Consider the following 25723-nt stretch of genomic DNA (forward strand, 5'->3'; position numbering starts at 1 on the left):
AGTGTGGGCTTGGGCAGGTTTGTGCAGGATTCCTAATTTACACTGTACTTTAGGCTTGTAAGCATAGTTAGTTATCTTTTCTCTAGTGTTATAAGGCAGGCAGACATTCTACCTGTCCCATTCTTAGGCACTATTTATTCATTTTCCTCTGCCCCAAGACAAGGGCTTCTTACGTAACAAGTTAGTATGTAGTATAAGTTAGTCTTGAGCATAGACCCTCTTGCCTCAGCTTCCCTGAAGGCCTTTTTTTTTTCTTTTTTTAAATCCTGTGTTGATACATGAGGGTGAAAAGACAGGTGGGTAAATTATCTATTTTTTAGTTTAAGCAGGTCTTAGCTTGTCTTAGAAAGCTCGTTTCTGAAACCCTATCTACTAGGATTCTTTCATATAAGAAGACAAGTAGTTACCCCTCTCTCAAGAGTGAGTATGGATCCATTTTGCTCATCTCCCTTTCAAAAGCTCCAGGCCACTGTGATGGTTCCGGAGGCAGTTCCCCCATGTGTATGCCAGGTAGCTGGGCTTCAGGCCTAACGAACTCTAAGTCAACAGTGTAACTCCCATTGTGGTTGGTATGTTGAGGGCCTCCCTGTCAGCCATCAGAAAGGAAACAGAATCCTACCTTGTTAAGCACAGTGCTTGCAACAAGCGGGAGCACTAACTATAGGCAGAGCCGGAGATGTTGCCTTGAAGGTTACTGAGCCACTGAAAACCAGAGCTAATCTGGTAAAGCTATTTCAGCTCTGACAGACTGCTGGATGTGGCGTCTCCTGGTGTGGCTGGAAGGAATGATCCTCGTTCCTCTTCCCCACCTCTCTGTCCCTCCACAGTGCACCATGACACTTATCTACCTCGTGGTGAAGGACGTCTTCCTGCTCATCAACTACTTCAGCTTCAGCTACTGGTTCTTCGTGGGCTTGTCTGTTGTTGGACAGCTCTACCTTCGCTGGAAAGAGCCTGACTGGCCTCGACCTCTCAAGGTCAGCACCCCCTCCTCTCCCTCCTCCTCCTCCTCTTTCTTCTTCTTCCTTGGAACTAACCATGTGGCCAAGGAGAGCTTAACACGCACATTTCATGCATACATACTAGCAGGAGGGAGGGGTCCTCTTCTCTTTTAAAGATTTATTTATTTTTATGTGTATTGGTGTTCTGCCTGCATGTCTGTGCAAGGATGGCAGATGAGCTGCTGTGGGTGGTGGGAATTGAACTTGAGTCCTCTGGAAGAGCCATCTCTCCAGCCCCGGGTCCTCCTCTTAAGGTGCCTTTTGATTGAGCTGTGTTCCATCATCCCACCCTACTAAATCTCACTCTTCTATTTCAGCTGAGCCTCTTTTTTCCCATCGTGTTCTGCGTCTGCTCCTTGTTTCTGGTGGCCGTACCCCTCTTCAGTGACACCATCAATTCCCTCATTGGCATTGGGATTGCCCTCTCTGGGGTCCCTGTCTACTTCTTGGGTGTATACCTGCCAGAGTCCCGGAGACCACTCTTTATTAGGAATGTGCTGGGTGAGTGTCTCTTTGCTCCCATTTGCCCCACTGTTGGAGGCTGAGTGCTTATGTTGAGGGCTACACAGAGGCTACCAACTCTTCTCCTTCCTTATGGCAAAAGGATAAGACCTGGTTTCCCATCACACTTTTTTGTGTTCTACTCTAGGGCTAAAGCACTGTCTGTTTTTTCCAGTGTTCTTGGGTTTGTTGTATTTTTTGAGAGAGGGTTTTGTGTAACTCAGGCTAATCTTGACCTCACTATGTAGCTGAGGATGACCCGAGACTCCTCATCCTCCTGCCTTTAACCAGGCAGGAGTGCTAGGATTCCAGGCGTGTACCACCTCTGGGAAGAGAAGGCTGGGTGTGGAGTGGAGAGGCTTGCTGGTTGTAAGGGACAAGACCAGGCTTTGTGTGGCTAAGGGATAGGTGGGAAGGCATCACAGATATTCTTTCAGCCTTCTGCTATTGAGATCGTAACTGCAGCGAGTGTGTTTGCTAAGTCCTGTGCTTCTTATCTTCATACAGCTACTGTCACCAGAGTCACCCAGAAGCTTTGCTTTTGCGTCTTGACTGAGCTAGATGTAACTGAAGAGAAAAATGTTGAGAGGAAAACTGACTAGAAGCCAGAGATGACATTCCCTGAAGCCCAAAAGGCTGTGGTCGCAGCCACCAAAGACCAGTTCCCTAAACCTTCTGAATTAAAGGAGCCTCTTGGCCCACATTCTGTAAGGGGGCTCAGGGCCAATGCTCTCTCATTGGTAAGCTATGGGAAGATACCAATTAGGCCAGCCTGAAGATGGGGACTTCAGTGGGAGGGGAGGTTGGGCAGGGCATTGATTTAGTTTTACTTCTGATGAGTAGATGCAGCCCTGAAGGAATATTAGACTGACAGCTCTGGCTCTTGATTCACAGCTCTTTGTAGTTTAAACCAGGAGTCTACAGTGGGGCTCCTTCATGGGAAGTTTTCCTCTGACCCTCTGACCAAGTCCAGCTACTTGATTTTTAGAGGTCTGAAATGCTACCATTTCTTCCTATGGCTCAAAATTCTTCCTTGAGGAGAGCGTTGTGTTCCCCTTTTTGTTTGTTGGGTGGCATGAACAGCAAGGTGCTGTGTAACTGACATGGGATCAATGTGTGCCTCCTTCCTGAATTCCACAAGAGGAACAACACTCCCTCCCTCCCCGGAACTTCAGGCTCAAGCAGACAGTGAGCTTAATGGGAAGCAGACTGTTGAGGATCTAGGCATGAAAGTCCTCTAACTCGTGGATCCGAATGTTGCTGTGTCTTTGGGATCTTATTGTGTATAGAGTGTCCCTCTCCTTGAGGAGGGGCTGCCTGTCTGACTTTGCTTAGGTCACATTAGCAGTATGGTCAGGATTCTCAGGCAAGGAGGTGAGCTTCTGGCTTTTCAAGGAATTCGACTGGGCCACTTGATTGTGCCCTTCCTAGCTGAATCCATGGTGCTGTGGAGCCCTTGAAACAAGGGCTGAGAGAAAAACCTCACTACTCCAGCTGAGTGGAGCGTCTCTACTACCTGGACAAGCCACAACTGTCACCAAATTTCAACTCCTGTATGTCATTATTTATTGATATTTAATCCAGGATACCAGTTGTAACAAACCATTAGTGATCATTTCTCTATAGGATGCAATAAGTGAATTGTGTTTTTATCTTAGCTGGCCTGGTTGCACACATCTGTAATCTGAACTTGGTATGGTGAGGCATAAGGAGTTTGAATTTGAGGCTAATTTAGGCTACATAATTTCCAGGTAGCCACTCTGGAAAGATCAGACAAGATCTTGTCTCACAATATACCTGTTATACTTTAATATACAGATAAGTCACATGTTATTATCATCTGGCTCAGATCCAGCAAGGACAGATGAGCAACTTCATGAGTCATAATACTGCTATTTTGAAGGACAATCCTTTGTTTTATTAAGACTGTAGATCTTTGTTCTACTTGACATAAAATAAATCTTTGGATTTTTGGTATGAACTGCAAGAGGCCTGGAATGTTCTACATAAGGTGTTATGCAAAATTCAGGTAGATAACCTGATTTATCAGTTGTCACTGGACTCCTGGATTCAAGTCAAATAGTTTGTTATCTTTAAGAGCCTGTGCAAGATTGGCTATGTATGGACTCACAAAAGCCCACTCTGCTGGAAGTGGTCACTAATTTTCTGAAAGCACCAAGCTTTGTTTACATGCTTGGGTCATGGGACAGTATACCCGCTTGCCTTCTCTTGTCCAAGGGCTGGGCAGGTGAGATTGAAGTCTCAGAAAATGCTTGGTACTTGTGCATCTGTCTTCTCCCTATGAAGATCGATGAAGACTGTGGGAGAAAACAGCTTCCACCCCAGCCTCGCTCCTGGTAAACGGTAGAAACTAATTCTGGTGATCGGACTAGGCTGCCAGTTAAAGCCAAAGCAATAGGCGTGAATCTCTGTGAGCAGTGTGTCTACACAAGATTGTAGAACTCTTTTGATGCCCTTAGACATTGCCACCTTGGACACAGAAGAACCTGCTATGCTGTCTTGGCATCCTTCAAGGACATTTCAAGTTTTAGAATTTGTGAACAATACAGATAGTAACTATGTGGCAGTCTCCCAGTACCAAACTGGCTCTAGACTCACAGGAGTAACCTTAGATATATGCTTGCTCAATAAAGACTTAGGGGAGTCTAATCACAGTTGCCATTGGTTCTGGACATGCATCTCTGAGAGAGTGACATTCCTACTGTCATGGGTTGGGAATCCTGTCTGATAAGGAGCTTTGTGTAAAGACTGACTTGCCTAAGCCATACAAGCATGATTCATATCTGAGCTAAGCTGGTATCCATTCCAAGGCTCTGCTAGAGCAAAGCAAGTTATGACCCTGGTTTTAGTGGTCTTTGGCCCTTAACCAGCTTATCTCAGGAGTCTGCTGCCCTCCAGTGGTTTCTAAAAGCAGGGACCTCACACTGAAGGTGCTCTATTACTTCCTTAGTGAGCCATGTTCTCATCGTCACTTGACTGATAGCATTTTTTTTCTTTCTAAGCTGAACACAGCTTCCCCCAGGAACCTTTTCTGTGGGAAAGAAACCAGACTTGTACAGCATTCAAGCTTGATAGTGGAATTCTTCCCATCAGGTCTTTTGTCTCTTTGAATCCACCTCCCAGTGTGCTAATCCCATTTATAGTGGTACATTGTTCCCCTCTTGTAGTAGGTACAGCCTGTGAAGTTGTTGGCTCTTTAATGTCAGCGTTAGCATAACAGTGAGCACACTGTAGTGGTAAATAGAATTTTACTCCTGCTTATATGCCTACAGATCAAGATGACTAGTGTTAGATACCACATTGCTGCCTTTTGCTCAAAACACTGAATTGTTGATACTCAGAGTAACCGAGATAGTTTTTGTTGATTGGTTTGATTAGTTCCAATAACCACTTGGATATACAAATTAGATCACTTTGACAAGTTTAATAACTTCTACTTAGGTAAGTGAAAGGATGTGTAGAAGCGTATGAACTTGTAAGTACTTGGAAGAAGGCATCTGAGTTACTTTCCCATGGATCTGTCACAGGAAGAGGGTATTTGCTGAATTGAATGTTGCCTGTTACTTCCCTACACCTAGTGTCTGCTACAGTAACTAGTCACATGTAACTAAAATCTAGCCAGTTTGATAAGTGTCCGTGCATTACACTAGCACTTGGAAGATTAAGACAAGATTGCAACTTACATTTAACTCCCTCCCCCACAAATGCTGGTTGTGGTGGCTCATGCCTTTAATTCCAGCACTAGGGAGGCAGAGGTAGGTGGATCCCTTCTGAGGCAGCCTCATCTACACAGAGACTGTATCATCCCCTCCCCAAACAAAAACCGTTGAAGTTTCTCAGTTGCCCTAATCATATTTCAAGTGCTCAGAAGCCACACAGGTGTACCGTGGATACACAGAACATGCTGTGGGAAGTTTTATTGGACAATACTACATCTAGGGCTAAGGCAGCTGAGATGCTGAGTTCTGGTGACAGTGTCCTATTGATGACAGTTGGCCTTCCATGTACGGGCCCTGCATTTACTAATCTACATTTTGGGGCAATGTGCCTATTCTAAATATGGAAAGATTTACTCTCATTCTCCAAAGAGTTGTGGTATAATAATTTAGTGTTTACATTAGATTTTTATAATCTGAAGAGGCATAGACTTTGTAGACATACCGTGTCATCTTATGTAAGGGACTTGGACACATGGTGGTTTTTGGCAGCCCTAGAACCATATAACAAGGGTGATGTATGTAATGCCTTGGGTGAGTGCTATAAACAGTTGACATGGCCCATAATGTTTAAAGTTAATTTTGAAACATGTAGTTCACCAACCTCTCCTTTTTCTATGAGGAAAACACCTAAAATAATCAGATCTAAAAAAGAACTGCTTGCTTCTGTGTAAAAAGTTAAGTTTTTATTAAAGATCATCACATTCATACATACTGTTCCTTGGTACCACTGCCAAAGGTGATAGCAGTCTTTATAACCATTATCAGAGTCTAAAGGGGGCGGGGGGGGGGGGGGGGGAAAGACATGACCGCCCTGAGGCGGGGGAGTCACTGTTGTCCTTGCAGAGATCATCTCCATCACTGGGAGCGGGCTCTCCCTCCTCCCACCAGCTTCTTTAGCCCTGAGCATATAAGTAAAATGACAGAAAAACCACCAGGGATGGAGGTTTTACATCATTTTATTTTCCAGAGTGTAAGATCACTTTTTAAAAATAGAATGCCCAGGCTGTTTAGTCTAAAGGCTGGCCTTGTATTCTCAGTGCTCTTCTTGGCTCCCAAACTCTCCAATGCTGGAATTACAGACATGACCCAGCGTGTTTGGCGTCACTTATCACTTACAAGGAAGTCCTCACTGTGCTGGGGTAAAGGCTTTTCTTTCCACATGTTCAGTTAGGAATCCTAAGATGATGACTCTGTAGTCAGAGCCTTAAAGGCCCATGGAAGAATCTCACAAATACCAGCAAACCATCAATCTGAATCCAGACCATGGGGGCTGTCATAGTCAAACTCCTTTTGTACATCCAAAGGGTATTTGCTCCACATCAGTCGCTCGCAGCTTCTTTCCTCCTCGCTGAGGCTGTTGTATTCATCAGAGCCTTCAGGGAGATAAAAGATTGTATTTTCCATTATAAAATACTTGCTCATAAAGAAAATTTACGATAAAGAACTTAGAGTCAGTTCTCCCGTTATGTGGGTATTAGGAGAATCAAACTTGGGTTATCAGGCTTAGCAGCCAAATGATCAGGGGTTAGAGGCTTTTTTTTTTTTTTTTTTTTTTAAATTTCTTTTAGGTAAGTACACTATACACTGTCACTGTCTTCAGACACACCAGAGGAGGGCATTGGATCCCATTACAGATGGTTGTGAGCCACCATGTGGTTGCTAGGAATTGAACTCAGGACCTCTGGAAAAGCAGTCAGTGTTCCTAACTGCTGAGCCCCACCTTTTTTCTTTTTTTTAAAAATCCTCTCCTTCCCGTATTGTTTCAAGATCTGTCTAGAGCTCACTGCTCTGCCACTTCAGCCATGGGAGTGCTGGGATGACAGGGATGTCCTACTTGAGCCATGTAAATACTTTATCTTTTTTTAAAATTAAATTTATTTGTGTGTGTGTGTTATGTATAATGGTAAGATGACAACTTATAGGAATTGGTTTTCCTTTTACAGAGGATTATAGCAACTCATGTTGCAAGACTTGCTGTGGTACATTAATACCTTTTGTTTGTTTGGTTTTTGAGAAAGGGTTTCTTTGTGTATCCCTGGGTGTTCTGGAACTCTCCTCTTAGACCAGGCTGTCCTTGAGCTGAGATACCCATCTATCTCCCTCTGCCTCTCAATTTTATTTTTTAAACGTGTTAGTGTTTTTCCTGAATGTATGTATGTGCATACCTGGTACCCATAGAGGTCTGAAGAGGGAGTCAGGTTCCCTCAAATTGAATGGAATTAAGGATGGGGGTGTTGCCATGTCAGTTCTAGAAATAGAACCCACATCTTTTGTAAGAACAGCCAGTGCTCTTGCCACTGAACCATCTCCTCAACCCAGTTAATACTTTCCCCAGCAGTTCCCCTAGAAAGAGAGGGAAAGCCAGCCATATGCAAGCATACCACATCAATTAATTATACCTTCAACCTCAATCTTGACTCCTATCAATCCCACTCCATCTGGGTTGCTACCCACCTCTGGAATCTTCATCTCTATCACTGCTTTCTTCATCCGGGTACTCATTCCGCCAGTTATTTTCACTGTTTTCATCATCTTCATCTTCATAAATATCTTCTGACTGCTCATCATCATTTACCTGAACATCTCAACATAAACATGAGTTTAAGTCCAGACCTGAGTCATGCTCCTTATGGGATGCTATTGGCAATACCATCTCGGGGAGATTCAACTAAAGGCACCACGTGAAAAGGTAGACAAGGAAGAGTTTGTCTGACTGCTTTACTAGAGACTAGGTAATCTTAGGCCCAGGTCCAACCAGGAGTCTAGCTACAGATACCACATCCCAGTGCCAGCAGAGGGGAATGACTGTAGAGCAGCATTCATGGATGGCCAGGTGGGAGAGGGATTTTACAACTTGAGTAATGCTAAAGGTTAGGACCAAAAACTTCAGGGTAAGTGGTAGAGGAAAGGAGTAGACACCACATAGTGGTCTAAGATGGTGCCTATCCGCACTAGTAATAGTGGACTCTGAAGGTAGCCACATGCACACCCACTCAGGCAGACAGATACAGTCTCACACATACATACACATAAACTGGAAAAAGGAAGCTCAACGTTTTTAGAAAATGGAATCAAGATGCCTCCCCCCCCCCCCCATAGGGACTTACTATGTAGTCCTGGTTGGCAGGGAGCTTGCTATGTGTAGATCAGGATGGTCTCACAGAGACCCACCTACCTCTGCTTCTTAAGTGCTAGAATTAAAAGTGTATGCCAGCTCTTCTTAAAATTTAGAATGTGTTCGTCCTTAGGTGCTCAGTGGTTAGAGCACCTAATGTTTTAAGAGGTCAATTCCTAACATGTATTGTCTTACAATTATAATCTGTAAACTACACTGCCAGAAGATGTAACTAACACTCTTCTGGCCTCTTTTGGTACCAGCATGCATATGACGTGCAGATATTCATGTAGGCAAACATCCATACAGCTTTTTGCTCTTACTCATGTCTGGTTTTATTGTCTCAAGGTTGTAAACAAAACTTTCAGTGTAAGTAGTCCAACATATTGCTGTATTAAACCAGGGTTTCTACAAAGAATTTAAAACAGAATTTTCCTTCCAAGGAAAACCAAGAACTAGAACAATGTTTATCAAGAGAAGATAAACATCCAGGTGGGATGCTTGTAATCCCACTACTGGGGAAGCTGAGGCAATTCAGATTGCCACAAATTAAAAGCTTGGGCAACATGCTAAGTACAAGGCCTGCCTGGACTACATTGTGAAATCCTTTCATAAAAATAAAAAGGGAGTCTGGAGAGATGGCTCAGCAGGTAAGAGCACTGACTGCTTTTCCGAAGGTCCTGAGTTCAAATTCCAGCAACCACATGGTGGTTTATAACCACCTGAAATGAGATCTGACGCCCTCTTCTGGTATGTCTAAAGATGGTGACAGCATCCTCGTCCTCATCCTCGTCCTGCTACATCAATCAATTTAGGGCCGGAATGAGCAGAGGCCCGGAGTTGAACTCCCAGCAACCACATGAAGGCTCACAACCATCTGTACAGCTACAGTGTACTCATATACATAAATATAAATGAACAAATCTTTAAAAAAATTTAGAAAGGGGCTGAACAAGCTTAAGCACCACTTTTTGGATATCCAGAACCCATGTAAAAGCTGGGTGGACTGGGTAGCCTGCCTGAGATCCCAGCAAATGGGAGGTAGAGACAGGAATCCCTGGGGTAAGCTGTCGTTAGATTAGTTGGGATTGGCAAGCTCTAGTTTCAGTGAGAGACCCTACATCAAGGAAGACACTAAATGGACTGTATGAGATCCCATTCCCTGCCTCTCCCTCCCCACTTCCCCCACCCCTGCCAAAGGAAAAAAAAAAAAAAAGGCATAGTAAGATGATTTAGTGGATGAAGGTGCTTGCCACCAAACCTGATGACCTAAATTGTATCCCAGGAGTCCACGTGGTACAAACAAATTGTCCTGGCTTCCACACATGCACCATGCATACACACTAAATAAAATTGATTTTAAAATTTAAAAACAAAAGGAGTGGAGTCCAGGAAGTCAGAAGTACCCTATTCACCCTTCTCCTCTTGGACCTCCTTACCAGCTCCCATTCCTGGCTGTAGGGCTGCACGGACATGATGTTCTCAATCCACCCTGGAGGGGCCATCTCCATATAGTAAATGTCATATACATAGTCGTCATTGTGCTTTGGGTCCTCCTGGTGGTTTACTTGGGATCCATCCTCGGATACAGTCAGCCTCTCACGGATCAACTCTACAGAATTGCAGAGGATCACATCTGGATCAGATGTCTACAAAGAAACCAGATGATAAGAGATTAAAACTCAAATGAGGACTCTTTATAAGGATTCTAAGGATTGGGTAAATGAAGGCCTGTTTTTGTCTTTAAATTCCCATCACCTTATGGAATTCTTTTTTTTTTTAATTTATTATTATATATAAGTACACTATAGCTATCTTCAGACGCGCCAGAAGAGGGCATCAAATCTCATTATGGGTGGCTGTGAGCCACCATGTGGTTGCTGGGATTTGAACTCAGGACCTTCAGAAGAGCAGTCAATGCTCCTACCAACCAGCTGAGCCATCTCACTAGCCCTGTTTTTTGTTTTTTTTAAAGATTTATTTATTATTATATGTAAGTACACTGTAGCTGTCACCAGACACACCAGAAGAGGGAGTGTCAGACCTCATTACGGATGGTTGTGAGCCACCACGTGGTTGCTGGGATTTGCACTTATGATCTTCGGAAGAGCAGTCAGTACTATTAACCACTGAGCCATCTCGCCAGCCTGTAATTTTTTTTATGCCCTATTCAAGACAGTTTATTTTTTTGTTCTGAGACAGTTTTACTCTATGTAGTCCTGGCTGGCCAGGAACTTGTTGTATTGACCAGGCAGGTTTTTTCTTTTTCTTTTTTTTAAAGACAGGGTTTCTCTGTATAGTCCTGGCTGTCCTGGAACTCACTCTGTAGACCAGGCTGGCCTCGAAGTCAGAAATCTGCCTGCCTCTGCCACCCGAGTGCTGGGATTAAAGGCGTGCGCCACCACCCCCGGCTGACCAGGCAGGTTTTGAACTCCCAGATTTTCCTCTGCTTCTACCTAAATACTAGGATTGCAGACAGTATTCAAGATTCTTATCCTCACACACTCGTTTCCTTCTACCTGCTTCTACAGGTCTTCTCTTTACTGTGATGTTCTTCCTATGGGATCCGTATGCCCATATAGGTTTCCTGGTAAAACCTGTTAGAATGTGTCATCTGGCTCAACATGACTGACCAATATTCCACATAATAATAATAATAATAATAATAAAAAGACTCATCTATAATCTCTCTGCTAGAAAGAAGAGCTTGAAAACAAAGGTTCCAGAAAAGAACTGGTGCAGGTTAGATGTTCTCCAGCTTCTGTAGGCACTCTGGTAGCACAGGTGAGTATGGCACTGCAGAGAAATGCTACAGATGGCCGCTCTCAGGTTCATCACAGAAAGCTACATAGCTGCAACCAACAACCACACAAAGTAGGAATGTTCCATGACTAAGGCACACAGAGCGAGATCGATACTGTCACATACAAATCAAGGGGCATTTCCTTTTGCTTAATGTATAGGAGTGTTTTGCCTATATGTATGGATACACATCATGTGTATTTGTTGCCCTTGGAGGTCAGAAGAAAGTGCTAGGTTCCCTGGGACCTGAGTTGTATGTGGTTGTGAGCTGCTAAGTGAGTGCTGGGAATTGAACTCAGGTCGTCTGCAAAAAGAACTTGGTGCTTTTAATCTGTAAGCAAACTCTCTAGTCTAGTAAATAAAATAGCCATTAAGTTTTTAATACTAACAAAGTTCCAATCAATTTTATATTCATAGTAAATTAACCAGCTTCAGTCTACTTTTGGATTGTAGGTAAATGGAGTGATTTTTTTTTTCTCTCTCTGTCTCCAGTTCTAAGATTTGAACTGAGGGCTTACGCAAACTACACAAAAAGCTTTATCACTGATCCTTAAACTCCTAGTCTACTTTTACTGGGTTTTTTCTTTTTTCTTTTTTTTTTAAAGATTTATTTATTTATTTATTTATTATATGTAAGTACACTGTAGCTGTCCCCAGACACTCAGAAGAGGGGGTCAGATCTTGTTACGGATGGTTGTGAGCCACCATGTGGTTGCTGGGATTTGAACTCTGGATCTTCGGAAGAGCAGTCGGGTGCTCTAACCCACTGAGCCATCTCACCAGCCCTTACTGGGTTTTTTCACGAACAGACATTGTTCTTATAACTTTTGTTACTAGCTTGGACTATGTATGTAGGCCAGACTTGCCTCAAACTCATGGACATCTTACCTCAGTTTCCTTAGTGCTGAGATTATAGGCATTGAGTCACTATACTTTGTAGAAAAACAAGTTATAATTGTTTGTGTCCTAGTTAGCTGTAACTGTCAACTTGACATAGCCTAGAGTCACCAGTGAAGAGAATCAATAGGGATTGAGTAGACAGGTCTGTACCATTTCCTGAGCAAGTGCTCTAAGGCTGCAAAAGTCACTAAACATAAGCTTGGAGGCATTTTTCAGTAGGGCCTTTAATCCCAGCACTCAAGTAGCAGAGGCAGTCAGATCTCTTGGGAGTTTAAGGCCAGCCTGGTCTACATAAGTGAATTCCAGGACAGCCAGAGCCACATAGAGAGACCCTATCTCAAAACACTACAACAAAGGAAGCAGTTTCCATAATCTCTGCTTCGAGTTTCTAACTTTTCTTTTCTTTCTTTTTTTTTTTTTTTGGTTTTTCGAGACAGGGTTTCTCTGTGTAGCCCTGGCTATCCTGGAACTCACTCTGTAGACCAGGCTGGCCTCGAAGTCAGAAATCCGCCTGCCTCTGCCTCCTGAGTGCTGGGATTAAAGGCAGCTGTCTCTACCTTTTCTAATGGGAAAGGAAACTAGAATAATAGTTCTACATGATTTGCATGGCATGGTGCACATGGGAGTCCTGGGAACTGAATTCAGGCTTTACCTGTACCTGCTGAATAATCCTGCCAGCCCTCAGAAAAATTTTTAATATTTTCAGTTATATAGACCACCTTCCATTGTTAATCTTCAGTGTTATCAAAGGTGTTGATAACTCCATTTGGAGTGGAGTAACAAGCAGTTTTAAGGTGCCTTATGTGGGTGCTGGGAAATCTTCATGATGAAACTGCTTTAAGTAAACTGCTGAGCCGTGTCTAGAGCCCCATGCATTCCTAGTTCTTGAACTAATCATTAGCGGTATCCACAATATTTCATCTCTGCATTTGAAAATGGTGATAACCTTGGAGAAAACAAGCCCTTAACCCAACTTTACCACCGTCATTCCAGTTAAAATGTAGACAACTCTGAAAAGCACCAACACTTAACACCATCTGAGGGCTGCACGTCAATCGACCAAGGGAAGGGAAGAACTTTGCTGTAGTCCACTGACTACAGGTTCAAATTATCTTTCCTAGAAAAACAAAATTCATGCTTGGTACCCGCCATCCTAGATCTGTTTCCACACAATAATGTAAAGCTTAGTTGCCTGTAACCTATGGAATGCAGAGCCCACAGCTTTACCTTGCCTTCTTTCTTTCACAGCTGTTTTATCTCTACACTAGCTGTTCTCAACCCCATTGGTTGTAACCCCTTTGGGGGGAGGGGTGTTGCATATCATTATCCTGCATATCAGATATTTACATTATTATTCATAACAGTAGCAAAATTCCAGTTATGAAGTAGCAAAATAATTCATGGCTGAGCATCACCATAAGAGGAACTGTGTTTAAGGGTCACAGCATTAGGAAGGTTCAGAGCTATTACTCTTTGGGTTTTATTTTGTTTGTTTGTTTTTTTCGAGACAGGGTTTCTCTGTGTAGCCCTGGCTGTCCTGGAACTCACTCTGTAGACCAGGCTGGCCTCGAACTCAGAAATCTGCCTGCCTCTGCCTCCCAAGTGCTGGGATTAAAGGCGTGCGCCACCACCGCCCGGCCTGGTGCAAGCTTTTTTTTTTTTTTTTTTTTTTTAAGATTTATTTATTTATTATATGTAAGTACACTGTAGCTGTCTTCAGACACACCAGAAGAGGGAGTCAGATCTCATTACGGATGGTTGTGAGCCACCATGTGGTTGCTGGGATTTGAACTCAGGACCTTTGGAAGAACAATCGGGTGCTCTTACCTGCTGAGCCATCTCACCAGCCCCCCTGGTGCAAGCTTTTAATCTCAGTACTTTAGGCAGCAGGCAGATCTCTGTTGAGTTCAACGCCAGCCTGGTCTACATAGTCTCAAGAAAAAAAAAAAATCAGGCATAACAACAACAAAAAAAAAAAACCAAATACAGGCATAGAAATAAATGCCAGGTAACACAGCTAAAGCCTCCTCACCCATACTTCTATAAGCAACCTCAAGTAAATTAATGGGAACACACACACTCAAAGAGCATAGCAATAAAAGAAAAAGAATCAGGGTTCATTAAGAAAGTTTCAACAGGGGGGCAAGCGAAATGGCTCAGTGGGTAAGAGCACTGACTGCTCTTCTTGAAGGTCCTAAGTTCAAATCCCAGCAACCACATGGTGGCTCACAATTACCTGTAATGAGATCTGATGCCCTCTTCTGGCCCATCTGAAGACAGCTACAGTGTACTTATGTATAATAATAAATAAATCTTTGGGCCGGAGCTGGGCTGACCGAAGCAAGTGGGCTGAATGGAGTGAGCAGGGTTGAGTGATCAGAAGTCCTAAAATTCAATTCCCAACAACCACATGAAGGCTCTGGTTTTCCCATTAGAAAAGGTAGAGACAGCCGCCTTTAATCCCAGCACTCAGGAGGCAGAGGCAGGCGGATTTCTGACTTTGAGGCCAGCCTGGTCTACAGAGTGAGCTCCATCTGTACAGCTACAGTGTACTTACATACATAAAATAAATAAGGCTTTTTTTTTTAAAGGTTCAACAGGAGTGAGTATAGACATACAAAATCTAATAAAAACTATTACTTTGAATAGCCAATGCTTGCTAATAAAAACTTTCTGAAAAAAAAAACAAAATGGCGATAAAAGTATCTAATTCATAGTATTTGTGAAGATTAAGAAAAGGAAAATACCACATTAGGAATCTAGCTCAGAGGAAGAACACTTGCCGCAAGTTCCCTTTGTAGTGACAAGTCTGGAATTTTGGTTTCTTTAAAGAACACAGAAACAGTTTATTTTTTTTTTTGTTTTAATCCCAGGTGTGGGGATGTGGGGCTGCTTTGAGCTGTCTAAAGCAGCTGACTATGATTTGCCTCATGCCCTAGCAGAAGTGGTTTTTGTCAGCTGTAGATAGTTTCTGTGACATTTGGAATTCTGGGAACTTCTCAGAGGGTATATATAAATGCTAGAGCCCCGTCTTCAGGGAGGTTGGAGGCAAATTGTTAGTAGTCTGACCATACACTGCACCAAAACCTCCAAAATTGTGAGCTAAAACTCCTTCCATATTTACCTCATTTTTCGTAGCAATGACAGTTTAACATCATCTCTAAATACTGTATATCTTTTAAATAGCCAAATCCACTTTCAAAAGGCCTACATCAATTCTGTTTATTTATTTTGATACACGTTCTCACTGTGTAGCTCTGCCTGGCCTTGAAAGAAGAGATCTATTGATCCATGCCTCTTGAGTATTAAAGGCCTGATCAATCACACACAAAGTTTTTGTTTTTTGCTTTTTGTTTTTTTTTTTTTTGGAGACAAGGTCTCACTATGTAGTCCTTTTTGGGCTGGAACTCAGAGATCCACATGGTACTGCCTCCCAAATGCTGGGAGGGAAGGTGTGTATTACGACACAAGCAAAAGAGAAAGAAAGAAAACCAATCCTAAGGGGCGTGGGTTGCACATGCTTACTTATAATCCCAGCACTGGAGCGACGGAGGCAGAACTGCTGTGTGTCAGAGGTCTGCTTGGGCTCCATAGCCCGTACTATGTCAACCAGAGCTACACAGCAAAACTATCTCAACAGAACAAAAACAACAACAGAAATCAGGTAAAATGAGGTCAACTCTTAGAGATGGATCATCCATTCTTAAGCTTACAGTGTGTATGCTCTTCATTACTGCCTTTGGGAGCAGAGCAGACATATACAGTACTCACTTTGCGGCAGTCGGTGGCAGCAGCCTCTGGGTTTTCCTCCTCGTGGACCAGGTCCAACAACTGGAAGCCCGCATCCCCGACAGCTTCTGACCCACACTGAGGCTCCAAACTGTTCGAGGTTCCCGAGGATCGGTGGCTGGAGACCACCCTGTAGCGGCCCTCTTTACGGACCTCGCGCACCGAGGCACGAAGATCGCGGCGGATACGCAGCTGGCTGCTCCGGGACGGGCGCAAGGCAGCCCGCACAAGCTGCTGGATTGGCTCCTCCTGAGGGGCGTCGGGAAAAGAGATGACTGCGACACGGGCAGCGTTCAAAGATCGCTCCCACAAAGAGTCCATTCACCCTTCTCATACCTGGGATCGCACGGTGGCAACCAACTGGAAGACATTTCTCTCCGCCGCCGCCGCCTCCTGGCCCTCTGGCGTCTCCCGAGCCGCCGACTCGACCTCGCTGCTCCGGGGGCGTTTACAGGCCAGCACGAGCGCCTCGGCGGGCTCCGCGTTGCGCTTCCGCTTCACGCGCAACACCGCAGTCCTGCCGGCCTCCATAGCGGCGATCGCGGAGTACTGTGGGAAGGCGCGGGGCGCGACGGGATGTCCATCCAGTTCAGCGGGCGGGGCCTCACGGAACGTCACGCTACGCCTCGACGCCCCACCCACAGTGGGAGAGGCAAAATGGCCGCGGGAGTGGCGGCGAGTGGATCGCTTCCCACAGCGGGTGAGCTGTTGGGCTTGCTGGGGAGGTTGGGCCGTGGCTGGGCCTGGGTGCAGTCGGTCTTCCGGCCTCATTTTTAGGGCTCTGGCGTTGGGGATATTTGGGTTTCCGGTGTACTTATCTTCCGGGCTGCTCCAGAGTCCACGTGGAGTGGTTCAAGCACCCTGAGCAGGTCTGCCGCAGCGGTCCGCGTGGGTGACTGTCCTTTCTCAGACTGTCGCCGGGCGCAGGACTTGTGTCAGAAGCCTCGCCCCAGTCACTCACACCGGGCGGGACCTCAGTTGTATGCAGCGCCCCTAACCCAGCCGGGAACGGTTCGGTCCCGGGACCGTTCGGGCGGTTTTGCTTCGGGATGGCTTTCTCAGTTCGTATTCTGAGCAGTTTGGGAACCATTCAGTTCACGACACTCACCCGGAGAAGCGCCAGACGTTTGTGTGCCCGAGGTGGACATGCTTTTGATTAAAACACTGGAGTGGCCCTCAGTGCATTTTTAAGTGTGTTCTTAGTGAAACCCTAGCGACATCACAGATAAGCAAGTGTCCTTAATCTGTTGCGGAATAACCACTTCTGCGCTTTTACTGTATAATGTTAGCTCATTGCTCGGCTTACCCTGCCTTCTCACTTGCCTTCACTTGAAGGCTGGACCCCGATGGACTTGTGGGGCCTTTTTAATTATGTAGGAATTTCTGAAAAGTGGCGAAACTTCCAAACAGCCCTATATATTTACTGTAGGCCCCCCCTCACCCCCAAATTTTTCTTCAGACAGGAATCTCATTGTGCAGCCCTGACAGGCATGGAACTCATAGAGATGGTCCTGCCTCTGCTTTTCTAGTGCTAGAATCAAAGACATGCAACGACACGTTGTTCTGTTTTGTTCTTGTTTTATGACAAGGTCTCACAGCATTGCCCAGGATGGCATCAAACTTTAGATCCTTCTGCCTCAGTTTCCTACGTGCTGAGATTTTAGACATGAGCTACCACAACTGGCTTTTATTATAGTTTTTGATGGTATATCCTATATAAAAAATGAAAATTACTCTTGTCAGAAATATCAAAATACTGGTTAATTTTCTTTTGAGATGGGCTGTCACTATGTAGTTCTTGCTGGCCTAGAACTTACTATGAAGACCATGTTGACTTTGAACTTACACAGAGATCTGCCTGTCTCTGCCTTCCAGACCTGAGATTGAAGGTCGATGTTATCATTAATAAAGAATTGTAAGTAACTTTGACATTTTTGTCTGTTTCTTTATTTTTTTTTTCTCTTTGTTTTCTTGTCCTTTCTCTCCATCCTAGGCATTATAATTGATTAGGTTTCTGATATCAAGATATCTTCCTAAGAAGTAAATTAACAAGCCTCACGTTTCTGTGCAAACACTGAGGAGCCAGTTGGCACCATGAAGGTCTTCTGTGGCCGTGCCAATCCTACCACGGGATCCCTGGAGTGGCTGGAGGAGGATGAACACTATGATTACCACCAGGAGATTGCCAGGTACCCAGGGCTGCTGCTCAGCTGGCTGCAGGGGTGCAGGGCTCCTCCATGTCAATTTAGGTTTGAAGAAGATTGTGGAGATTGTTTTTCTGAGCAGTTGAGGTCTCTGTTAGGAGAAGAGAGCACCTGCTGAGAGCAGTGTGGGAAGTGGGTTGGAGAGAGGACAGGGAGTCCTCTGTCCTAACGTAGAAGCAAGCAGTGGAGGTGAGAGAGGCAGAGCAGCTTGGAGGAGCAGGAAGGAGTTTGGTAACCCACTGAATGCAGCAAGAGGGGAAAGTTCAAGAAGCACCAAGATTCCTCCCGGCGAGATGACCGGGTGGATGGGATGCCCACCCGAGAGGAGGAGGTGTTAAGGTTTGGACACTTCCTGTGATGCTAGAGGTCGACAGAAGCACGAGTTGTGGAGACACAGAGTTTGCGGGCGGAGCTCGGTAAAGGTGAGGTTGAGAGAAGTTGCTGCATCCCAGTGAGAGAGGAGATGGAGATGGAGATGGAGCGTAAGAGGATCAGCCGAGGAGACTGAGGAGAGCCAACAGGAAAGTTAGGATGGAAAGAAAAGAGAAGCTCAGGGAAGGGAGGAACGCAGGAAAGGGTCGGGCTGCTCAGAAGCCCTGAATGCTGATGCCCATCAGCAACAGCAGTGGGCAGGTGTGACGTGGGGGAGCTCCTTTGGGGAGTGGACTGGAGAGATGGATGGTTCTACACATTTACACAGTGGGCAGCGCAACTCGCTCCATCCGCACTCTGGGCATTCTCATACACGTATGATTAAAAAGAAACTATTTTGCCAGGCAATGGTGACACATGCCTTTAATTCCAGCAGTTGGAAGGCAGAGGCAGGAGGATTTCTGAGTTCAGGGCCAGGCTGGTCTACAGAGTGAGTTCCAGGACAGCCAGGGCTACACAGAGAAACCCTGTCTCGGAAAAAAAAAAAGAGAGAGAAAAAAGAAAAAAATCTAAAATATTTTTTGAGATTTCATCTATTATTGGCTTTTTTTTTTTTTTGAGACAGAAGAAGGTGTCAGAACCTCCGGCTAGTAGAGTTAGACAGTTGTGAGCCACAGTGTTGGTGCTCAGAATCAAACCCTGATCCTCTGGAAGTGCAGCCAATCCTCTTAACTGCTGAGCCATCTCTAGCACCTAAAATCTTTTTTAAAAAGTAGGTAGGGCAGATGGGGGCACAGCTCAGTTGGTAAAGGGGTTATAGGTCCTTAGTTCGGTTTTTAGAATGCCCTGCATTTTGTTTTGTTTTGTTTTGTTTTTTTGAGATGGAGTCTCTTTAGCACTGGCTGTCACGAGATACACAATGTTGACCAGACTGGCCTTGACCTGAGGGAGCCACTTTGTTCAGCTTACCCAGTCCTGGATTAAAGGCTTGTGACACCACATCCTGCATGACCCACATTCCTTAAATGTATTGATATGTGTGTAGATGTGTATGTATGTATGTATGTGCCTGATGTCCACCAAGGCCAGAAGAGGTCATCAGATTTCCCGGAACCAGAATTACAGATGCTTGTAAACCACCATTTGTGTGCTGGGAATCAAACCCAGGTCCTGTGCAAGAGCAGCAAGTACTGTTTAACTGCTGAGTCATCACTCTAACCCCTGGAATCTCATTCAAAACAGAACAAGCCAGTTGTGGTGTCAAAAGCTGGTAGGAGTAGCTAAAGTGGGTGGAGGCAGAAGCATCAAGAGTTCCAGGCCACCTGGACCACGCATTTTAAGCCAAGTGGTGGTAGTTCACGTCTTTAATCTCAGCACTTGAGAGTCAGAGGCAGGAGATCTTAAGAGTTTGAGGCTAACTACAGAGTGAATTCCAAGACAGCCAGGGCTACACAGAGAAACCCTGTCTCCAAAACCAAAGGAAAACAAAACAAAAAGTGTGTGTGGTATGACACCTGCTTGTAATCTCAGCACTGGGGAAGCGGGCTTGCTGGTCAGCCAGTCTAGTCCCATTGGTGAGCTCTAGGCCAGCAAGAGGCCCAGACTCAAAGGAAATGATAGCATTTGAGAGGATGACTGGCGATTTTCCTATACTTTTTACAATCACATACTTGTGCACCTACACATACATGAATGTTCACACAACATACAAAATGGGTAGGGAGCATGGTTTCAACAGTGTGAGTTTATCTTAGGTTACAATCCCTTTTTGTTGTTGTTGTTTTGTTTTGTTTTTGAGACAGGGTTTCTCTGTATAGCCCTGGCTGTCCTGGAACTTACTTTGTAGATCAGGCTGGCCTCGAACTCAGAAATCCGCCTGCCTCGGCCTCCCAAGTGCTGGGATTAAAGGTGTGCACCATCACGCCAGGCTTTTAGGTTGCGATCCTGATTAGCACCAAATAAATGCATTTTTCTCTATTCTTTATTCTTAGCTTGGTTGGTTTTATTTTCATTGAGAAACACCAAGACATTGAAAATAACATATATGTCCATCAACATTGTTAGGCAAACAATGGTGTATCTATCCAGGGGAATGCAGTGCAGCTGGGAAAACAGAAACGTTCTTTATTTTCATTTCATTCTCCACTGGTGGAGTGATCTTCACAGTATGTCACATGAAAAAAGCAAGTGAAACGTGTTGCTTATTTTTGCAAGAAGCAACACTGAAAGGATAAACTGGAAACTGATGAAAACTAGCTGTAGACTGTTAGGTGCCAATGAGGTGACTGTGTGTTTATTACCGTTGTTTAGTGTTAACACGTCACAGTTAGAATCACCTGAATAGCTGCACCTAAAGATTTTCCCTGATTGCCTTGGGTGAGGTGAGAGGGTGTTTCAGAAACTAGTGCCTTTGCTTGGCTGGTCCTCTTGCCAGTGAGTCGGTGTGCTCTGTTGCTGCTGCTGCTTTCTCTAACAGCAGAACCAGTGTTTCCAAGCCTTCAAGTGGGAACAGGAACCAACCACTCTCCAAGAAGTGACTGGGCTTCAGGTGTCAGACGGGGGAACTCCTGAGGCACCCCACCTTGTGAACTAAGTAACTGGTCATAGCCTCCCCAGTGAGTGACAGCTGTTCTGGGACGACTAACTTTCTAGACACCCACCCTCAAAGACCAGTAGTTACTTCCTTCTGAAACACCCTTTTTCATCTGGCTGCTACCAGAAGGTGCCACCCACACTGAGGGTGCATTTTGTCACCTCATCCAAGGAAATCAGGAAAATTCTTCAGGTGTGGCTACTCAGGTGATTCTAATTGTGGCAAGACCTGCCCTACAGACTACCCACAGACCAACATAACCTAGATAATGCCTAGGTCAGACTGACTTCCTTTTCAGGTGTTTCTAGGTTGTATCTAGTTGATGGTTAAAACTAAGCAGCCCAAGCTGGTGGTAGGTAGCATATATCTTTAATCTCAGCACTTGGGAGGCAGAGACAGGTGACTTCTCCTGTGTTCAAGGACAACCTGGTGTTTGAACAAGTATCAGGTATCAAGTTCCAGGTCAGCTGGGGCTAGGTAGTTGAGACCCTGTCTCAAAAACAAGACAGACCAAAAAACCTAACCAGTATAGAGACTGAAGTGAGGATCTAAGGTTTATACCCTCCCTCCCCCTCGTTTACAGGTTGCTAGGCAGGTAAGGACTCTCTCACTGAGTGCTAACCCCCTCCTAAGTTTGGGGGGGGGGGAGAGAAAATAAGCAGAGGAAGAAGTGTAAGGTGATTCAGAGGGAAATAGAGGAGATGGGTGAGACTTCCCTCCCTTTACACACTGTTTCCCTTGAAGTGATGTGAACTTCTGAGCATGGTGACCTCACACATACATACCTTTTCCCAGTTCCTCTCTGGTATGGATGTATGGGGTTGTTCTAAGGTATACATGTATTATTCCATGTTAAGTCACGCATTAGGGTTGATGAGTTCAGGATGTTCGTGGTTATAGGTGACTATTACGTGTTATCTGTGGTGGGCTAGTGAAGTAGGCCAGTAGGGTAAAGGTGTTTGCCACCAATACTGACAACATGAGTTTGATTCCAAGGGCCCATGTAATGTGAAAGGAAAGAAACTGACTCCTGTATATGTCTTTTGACTGCCAGATGCACACACATAGGTAAATAGACACAGATTTCATCTCTGGGGTCTGAGAAGAACATCTGCTCTAAGGTGCTTTTTTGCAATGACAGTAACCAGCCATACTAAATAAAATTTGGGGGCTGACAGGATGGCTCAGTGAGTACAGGCGCTTGCTGCCAAGCCTTAAGGCTTGGTAGAAGGAGAGCACCAACTTCCACAAAATTGTGTTTGGACCATTATACATATGCCATAGTGAATATTTTCCCTGTCCCAAATAAATAAAAGTCTCACTATGTAGACCATGTTGGTCTCAAACTTATAGAGATCCACCTGCTTCTGTCTTCCATGTCCCAGGAATAAAGGTGAGTGATATTTAAAATGCCTAGTTTTTTAAAAAGATTTTTTTTGAGACTTTTTTGGTGTTTAATCTATACTGGCCTTAAACTTATTCTCTTTCCTCAGCTTGAACCAATTTCAAATGTCTTGAAATGCATGAGATTACAGGCTTGAGCCATCATACCAAGCTATTAAAATATGTAAAAATGGGTGACACACTTATTCCATCCAATTGAGGTCAGCGTTTATAGCTGGGGTGTGCTCATGCATGTCTTTATTAGCAAAGGTTTCTGACTCCCTGTCTCTCTCTCTCTTATCTTTTAAGGTCATCCTATGCCGACATGCTACATGACAAAGACAGAGTAAGTAAAGTAAACGGTGAGACAGGCTCTCACTGTATAGCCCTGGTGGGCCATGCTGGCCTCCAGTTCAGAGATGCCGCCTTTCCCTGCCTCCCGAGTGCTGGCATTAAAGCTGTGTACCATCATGACTGATGGAAACCATCGTCTTGCTGTGGTATTTGGAATCTTGATTATAAGGTCAGAAGCTCCTGCAGGAGTCAGGCTGTTCAGTGATGCTAAGAGATGTAGAACAGTTAGGACGTCTTTCAGGATGCTGCATCCTTCTGCCTTTTTCTCAGTTAGCTCAGCAAACATACTCAGATTAGCAGGTCCTTTAGTATAGTCTATACACTAAGGTGCTCAAGAATGTCCACCTCTCTCCCTCTTCCCACCTTCTCTCTTTCCCCCTGCCTAAGATGATAATATCTTAGTTACTTTTCCTGTCATGATAAAATACTCTGATAAAAGCTACTTAAGGGAAAAAGGTTCACAGTAAGGAGGTGATGGTGAAGCGAGCATGGGCTCCAGGAGGGCGTTCAGTGCACAGTCACAGCGCATCCACAGTGAAGGAGCAAGATGGCTCACTCAGCAAAGACCCTTGCAGCTAAGCCTTTCTCAGTGTTCCAATGGCTGGGTAAAGGAAGCCTCCTACAGTTCTCTATGCTATAGTCAAGATTCTTAGTTTTCATTTGTTTTTAGACAGTCTCATTGTACAGCATTGGCTGGCCTGGAACTCGCTGTACAAAGTAGGTTGGCTTTGAATTCATATACATCTGCCTCTGCCTCTTGGATGCTGAATTAAACTCATGCCCCACCAACCCTAGCACTTTTATTTTATTTTTATTAGTGTGTATGTTGTCTGTGCGGATATATATTATGTGCAGGTGATTTTGGAGGACAGAAGAGGGTGTTGTATCTCTGGGGCTGGAGGTGTGTGTGTTGTAACTGCCCAGTGTGGGATCAGCAAGCACTCTTAACTGCTAGGCCATATCTCTAGTCTTAAAAGGACATTCTTGAGCACCTTAGTATATAGACTATACTAAAGGACCTGCTAATCTGAGTGTGTTTGCTGAGCTAACTGGGAAAAAGCAGTCTTGGTTTTTGACTAGACAAGTAACGTGGCATGCTCATCTTTTTATTGTAATATTGTGTTTGAAATTTTCTGATTTTAGTGGAATCCACATAAAGAAGGTCTTCTTACTTTAGAAGGAAGTTGGCCACATGACATTCTGTACAGTCAGCCAAGCCAGAAATAGAGCTCTCCCTTTTTTGTGAGCCTGAAGTCTCATTGAATATATTGGTCTTCCGACTGCAAATTGTTGCTCAACTTGCATTGGGGTACATGACAGCCCAAAAGTCAGTCTGTGAGCTGCCATGTGAACACTCACAATTGAATCAGGTCTCATCAAAGGTGACAAGAGCTCTTAACTGATGAGCTATGGTTCTAGCCCCTAGTAAGTGTATGCTTGACACTTTAAGAATTATTGGAACCTTTTTTAGGGTGGATGTGTCATCTTACGTTTTCATTACTGATGTATGAGGTTTCTAGTTTCTTCACATTTATCAACATTTGTTATTTTAGAGACTGGTATATATCTTAGTAGAGTACTTGTCTAGCATACATGAGGCCCTGAGTGATACCCAGCATTAGAAAAAAAAAAAAAAAAAGAAATCAACATGTAGTGTTTAAACTTAGAAACACTCAGCCAACAGCAGCAACAACAAAAACCCAACCCCAAACCAAAAGCCCTTTTTATAAGTGGGTTGGCAGGATGGCTTATCAGGTAAGGCTGCTTGCCTCAAACCTGACAACGTCAGTTCTGTCCCCCGAACCTCCGTGGTCGGGGAGGGAACTGACTCCTACAATTTGTCTTGTGATGTACACATAAGGGCTAATGTGTGCACATATATTCTCCACCCCACACAAATAAGTAGAAACAAATAAGTAAGTAAATATATGTGAAAACTATTTTTAAAATTGTTTATTGGGGCTGCAGAGGTGGCTCAATAGTTAAGAGCACTCCAGAGGACCCAGGTTTAGTCGAGTTTTCAGTGAGCACATAACCAACTTAGTTGTTCATGTAGGAAGTTCTGATCTGGGACTGACAGATGCAGATGTTTAGGATTTCCAGAAGTTGAGGGGGGGGCTGGGGGGTTGGGGAGGTGCTGTCTGTGGGCCCTGGGGAGGTGCTATCTGTGGGCCCGTGCTTACGCCTTTCAGATGAATCAGTCCTTAGGTTTTGGTGCTGTTCTGAGGCACTAGAAGGCTGTTTGTTGGGTTACTGGGAGAAGAGGGCCTGGAACCAGCTGCCATTTCTAAAAGGATCAGAACTGCATTCCTACAGGAAGGACATACTTTGTCCCTTCTCCTACCTGCCATTCACCCTCTTAATTTCCCTGTATCCTATACCTAACAGTTAAAAAGGACAATGGTTTATAGTTTCTCCAGCATTCCTAAACAGAAATAGCAGATAGGGCAAAGAGAGAATCACTTAATACAGGGCAGGAGGCTGACTCAGTGATCTTGGAGTCTAATCTAGCTTAGCTGGCAAGTGCTGACATCTAGAGGCTACACAGGACATAGGGCCCACCTGTGTATAGCACCTTTTCACTTACTTATGATGACGTGTGACATGACAGATATTTTTCCTTTTTCGTAGAATATAAAATACTACCAGGGTATCCGGGCAGCTGTGAGCAGGGTGAAAGACAGAGGACAGAAGGCCTTGGTTCTTGACATTGGCACTGGCACAGGCCTCTTGTCAATGATGGCAGTTACTGCAGGGGCTGACTTCTGCTATGCTATCGAGGTAAGCTGTGTTCGTGTCATCTGCCTTTCAAGGAAAGGCCTTTAGGTCCTTGAGGTTTCCTGGTCTGTTGGCAAACACATGCCGAGCACATGACCAACCTCCCCACACAGAGATGAGCCAGATGGGTTCCTTTCTCCAGGAGTTTGGTTTCTTTTTTCTTTTTTACATTTTTGCTCTGAAACAGTGTT

At 44.6% G+C, this 25723-nt stretch overlaps 3 protein-coding genes across 15 annotated transcripts in view; 2 read left to right on the plus strand and 1 right to left on the minus strand.

Moving 5' to 3' along the window:
• The window catches only part of Slc7a6 (solute carrier family 7 (cationic amino acid transporter, y+ system), member 6), a 30496-nt gene extending 26316 nt beyond the window's left edge, over positions 1-4180 (plus strand). For all 12 annotated transcript variants that reach the window (NR_151676.1, NR_151677.1, XM_030243636.1 and 9 more), the window contains 3 exons: positions 828-977; positions 1319-1502; positions 2010-4180. Coding sequence is in view for 10 of the 12 variants with exons in the window: in XM_030243636.1 (XP_030099496.1) it covers positions 828-977; positions 1319-1502; positions 2010-2104 (429 nt within the window). In the remaining 2 variants the exon portion in view is untranslated. The remainder of the gene's footprint in view (positions 1-827; positions 978-1318; positions 1503-2009) is intronic.
• Positions 4181-5903: 1723 nt separating this feature from the next.
• On the minus strand, positions 5904-16399 carry Slc7a6os (solute carrier family 7, member 6 opposite strand). 2 transcript variants are annotated; one of them, NR_152744.1, is made up of 5 exons: positions 16185-16399; positions 15831-16097; positions 9797-10006; positions 7697-7825; positions 5904-6615 (listed from the first exon to the last, which is right to left on the minus strand). NR_152744.1 is itself a non-coding variant. In NM_001007567.2 (5 exons), the coding sequence occupies exons 1-5, from the start codon at positions 16377-16379 to the stop codon at positions 6488-6490; spliced, it is 921 nt and encodes a 306-aa protein (NP_001007568.1). In that variant the 5' UTR covers positions 16380-16399; the 3' UTR covers positions 5904-6487. The 2 variants fall into 2 exon arrangements, 1 of the variants encoding a protein (NP_001007568.1); NM_001007567.2 differs by having other exon boundaries at positions 7697-7817.
• A 120-nt stretch (positions 16400-16519) lies between these two features.
• The window catches only part of Prmt7 (protein arginine N-methyltransferase 7), a 40641-nt gene continuing 31437 nt past the window's right edge, over positions 16520-25723 (plus strand). Inside the window, exons 1-4 of the mRNA NM_145404.1 lie at positions 16520-16548; positions 17842-18037; positions 22710-22746; positions 25386-25535. Coding sequence (NP_663379.1) covers positions 17943-18037; positions 22710-22746; positions 25386-25535 — 282 coding nt within the window. The 5' untranslated portion in view covers positions 16520-16548; positions 17842-17942. The remainder of the gene's footprint in view (positions 16549-17841; positions 18038-22709; positions 22747-25385; positions 25536-25723) is intronic.

This window comes from Mus musculus, chromosome 8 (genome assembly GCF_000001635.26).
Source record: "Mus musculus strain C57BL/6J chromosome 8, GRCm38.p6 C57BL/6J".
Lineage (NCBI taxonomy): Eukaryota > Metazoa > Chordata > Mammalia > Rodentia > Muridae > Mus > Mus musculus.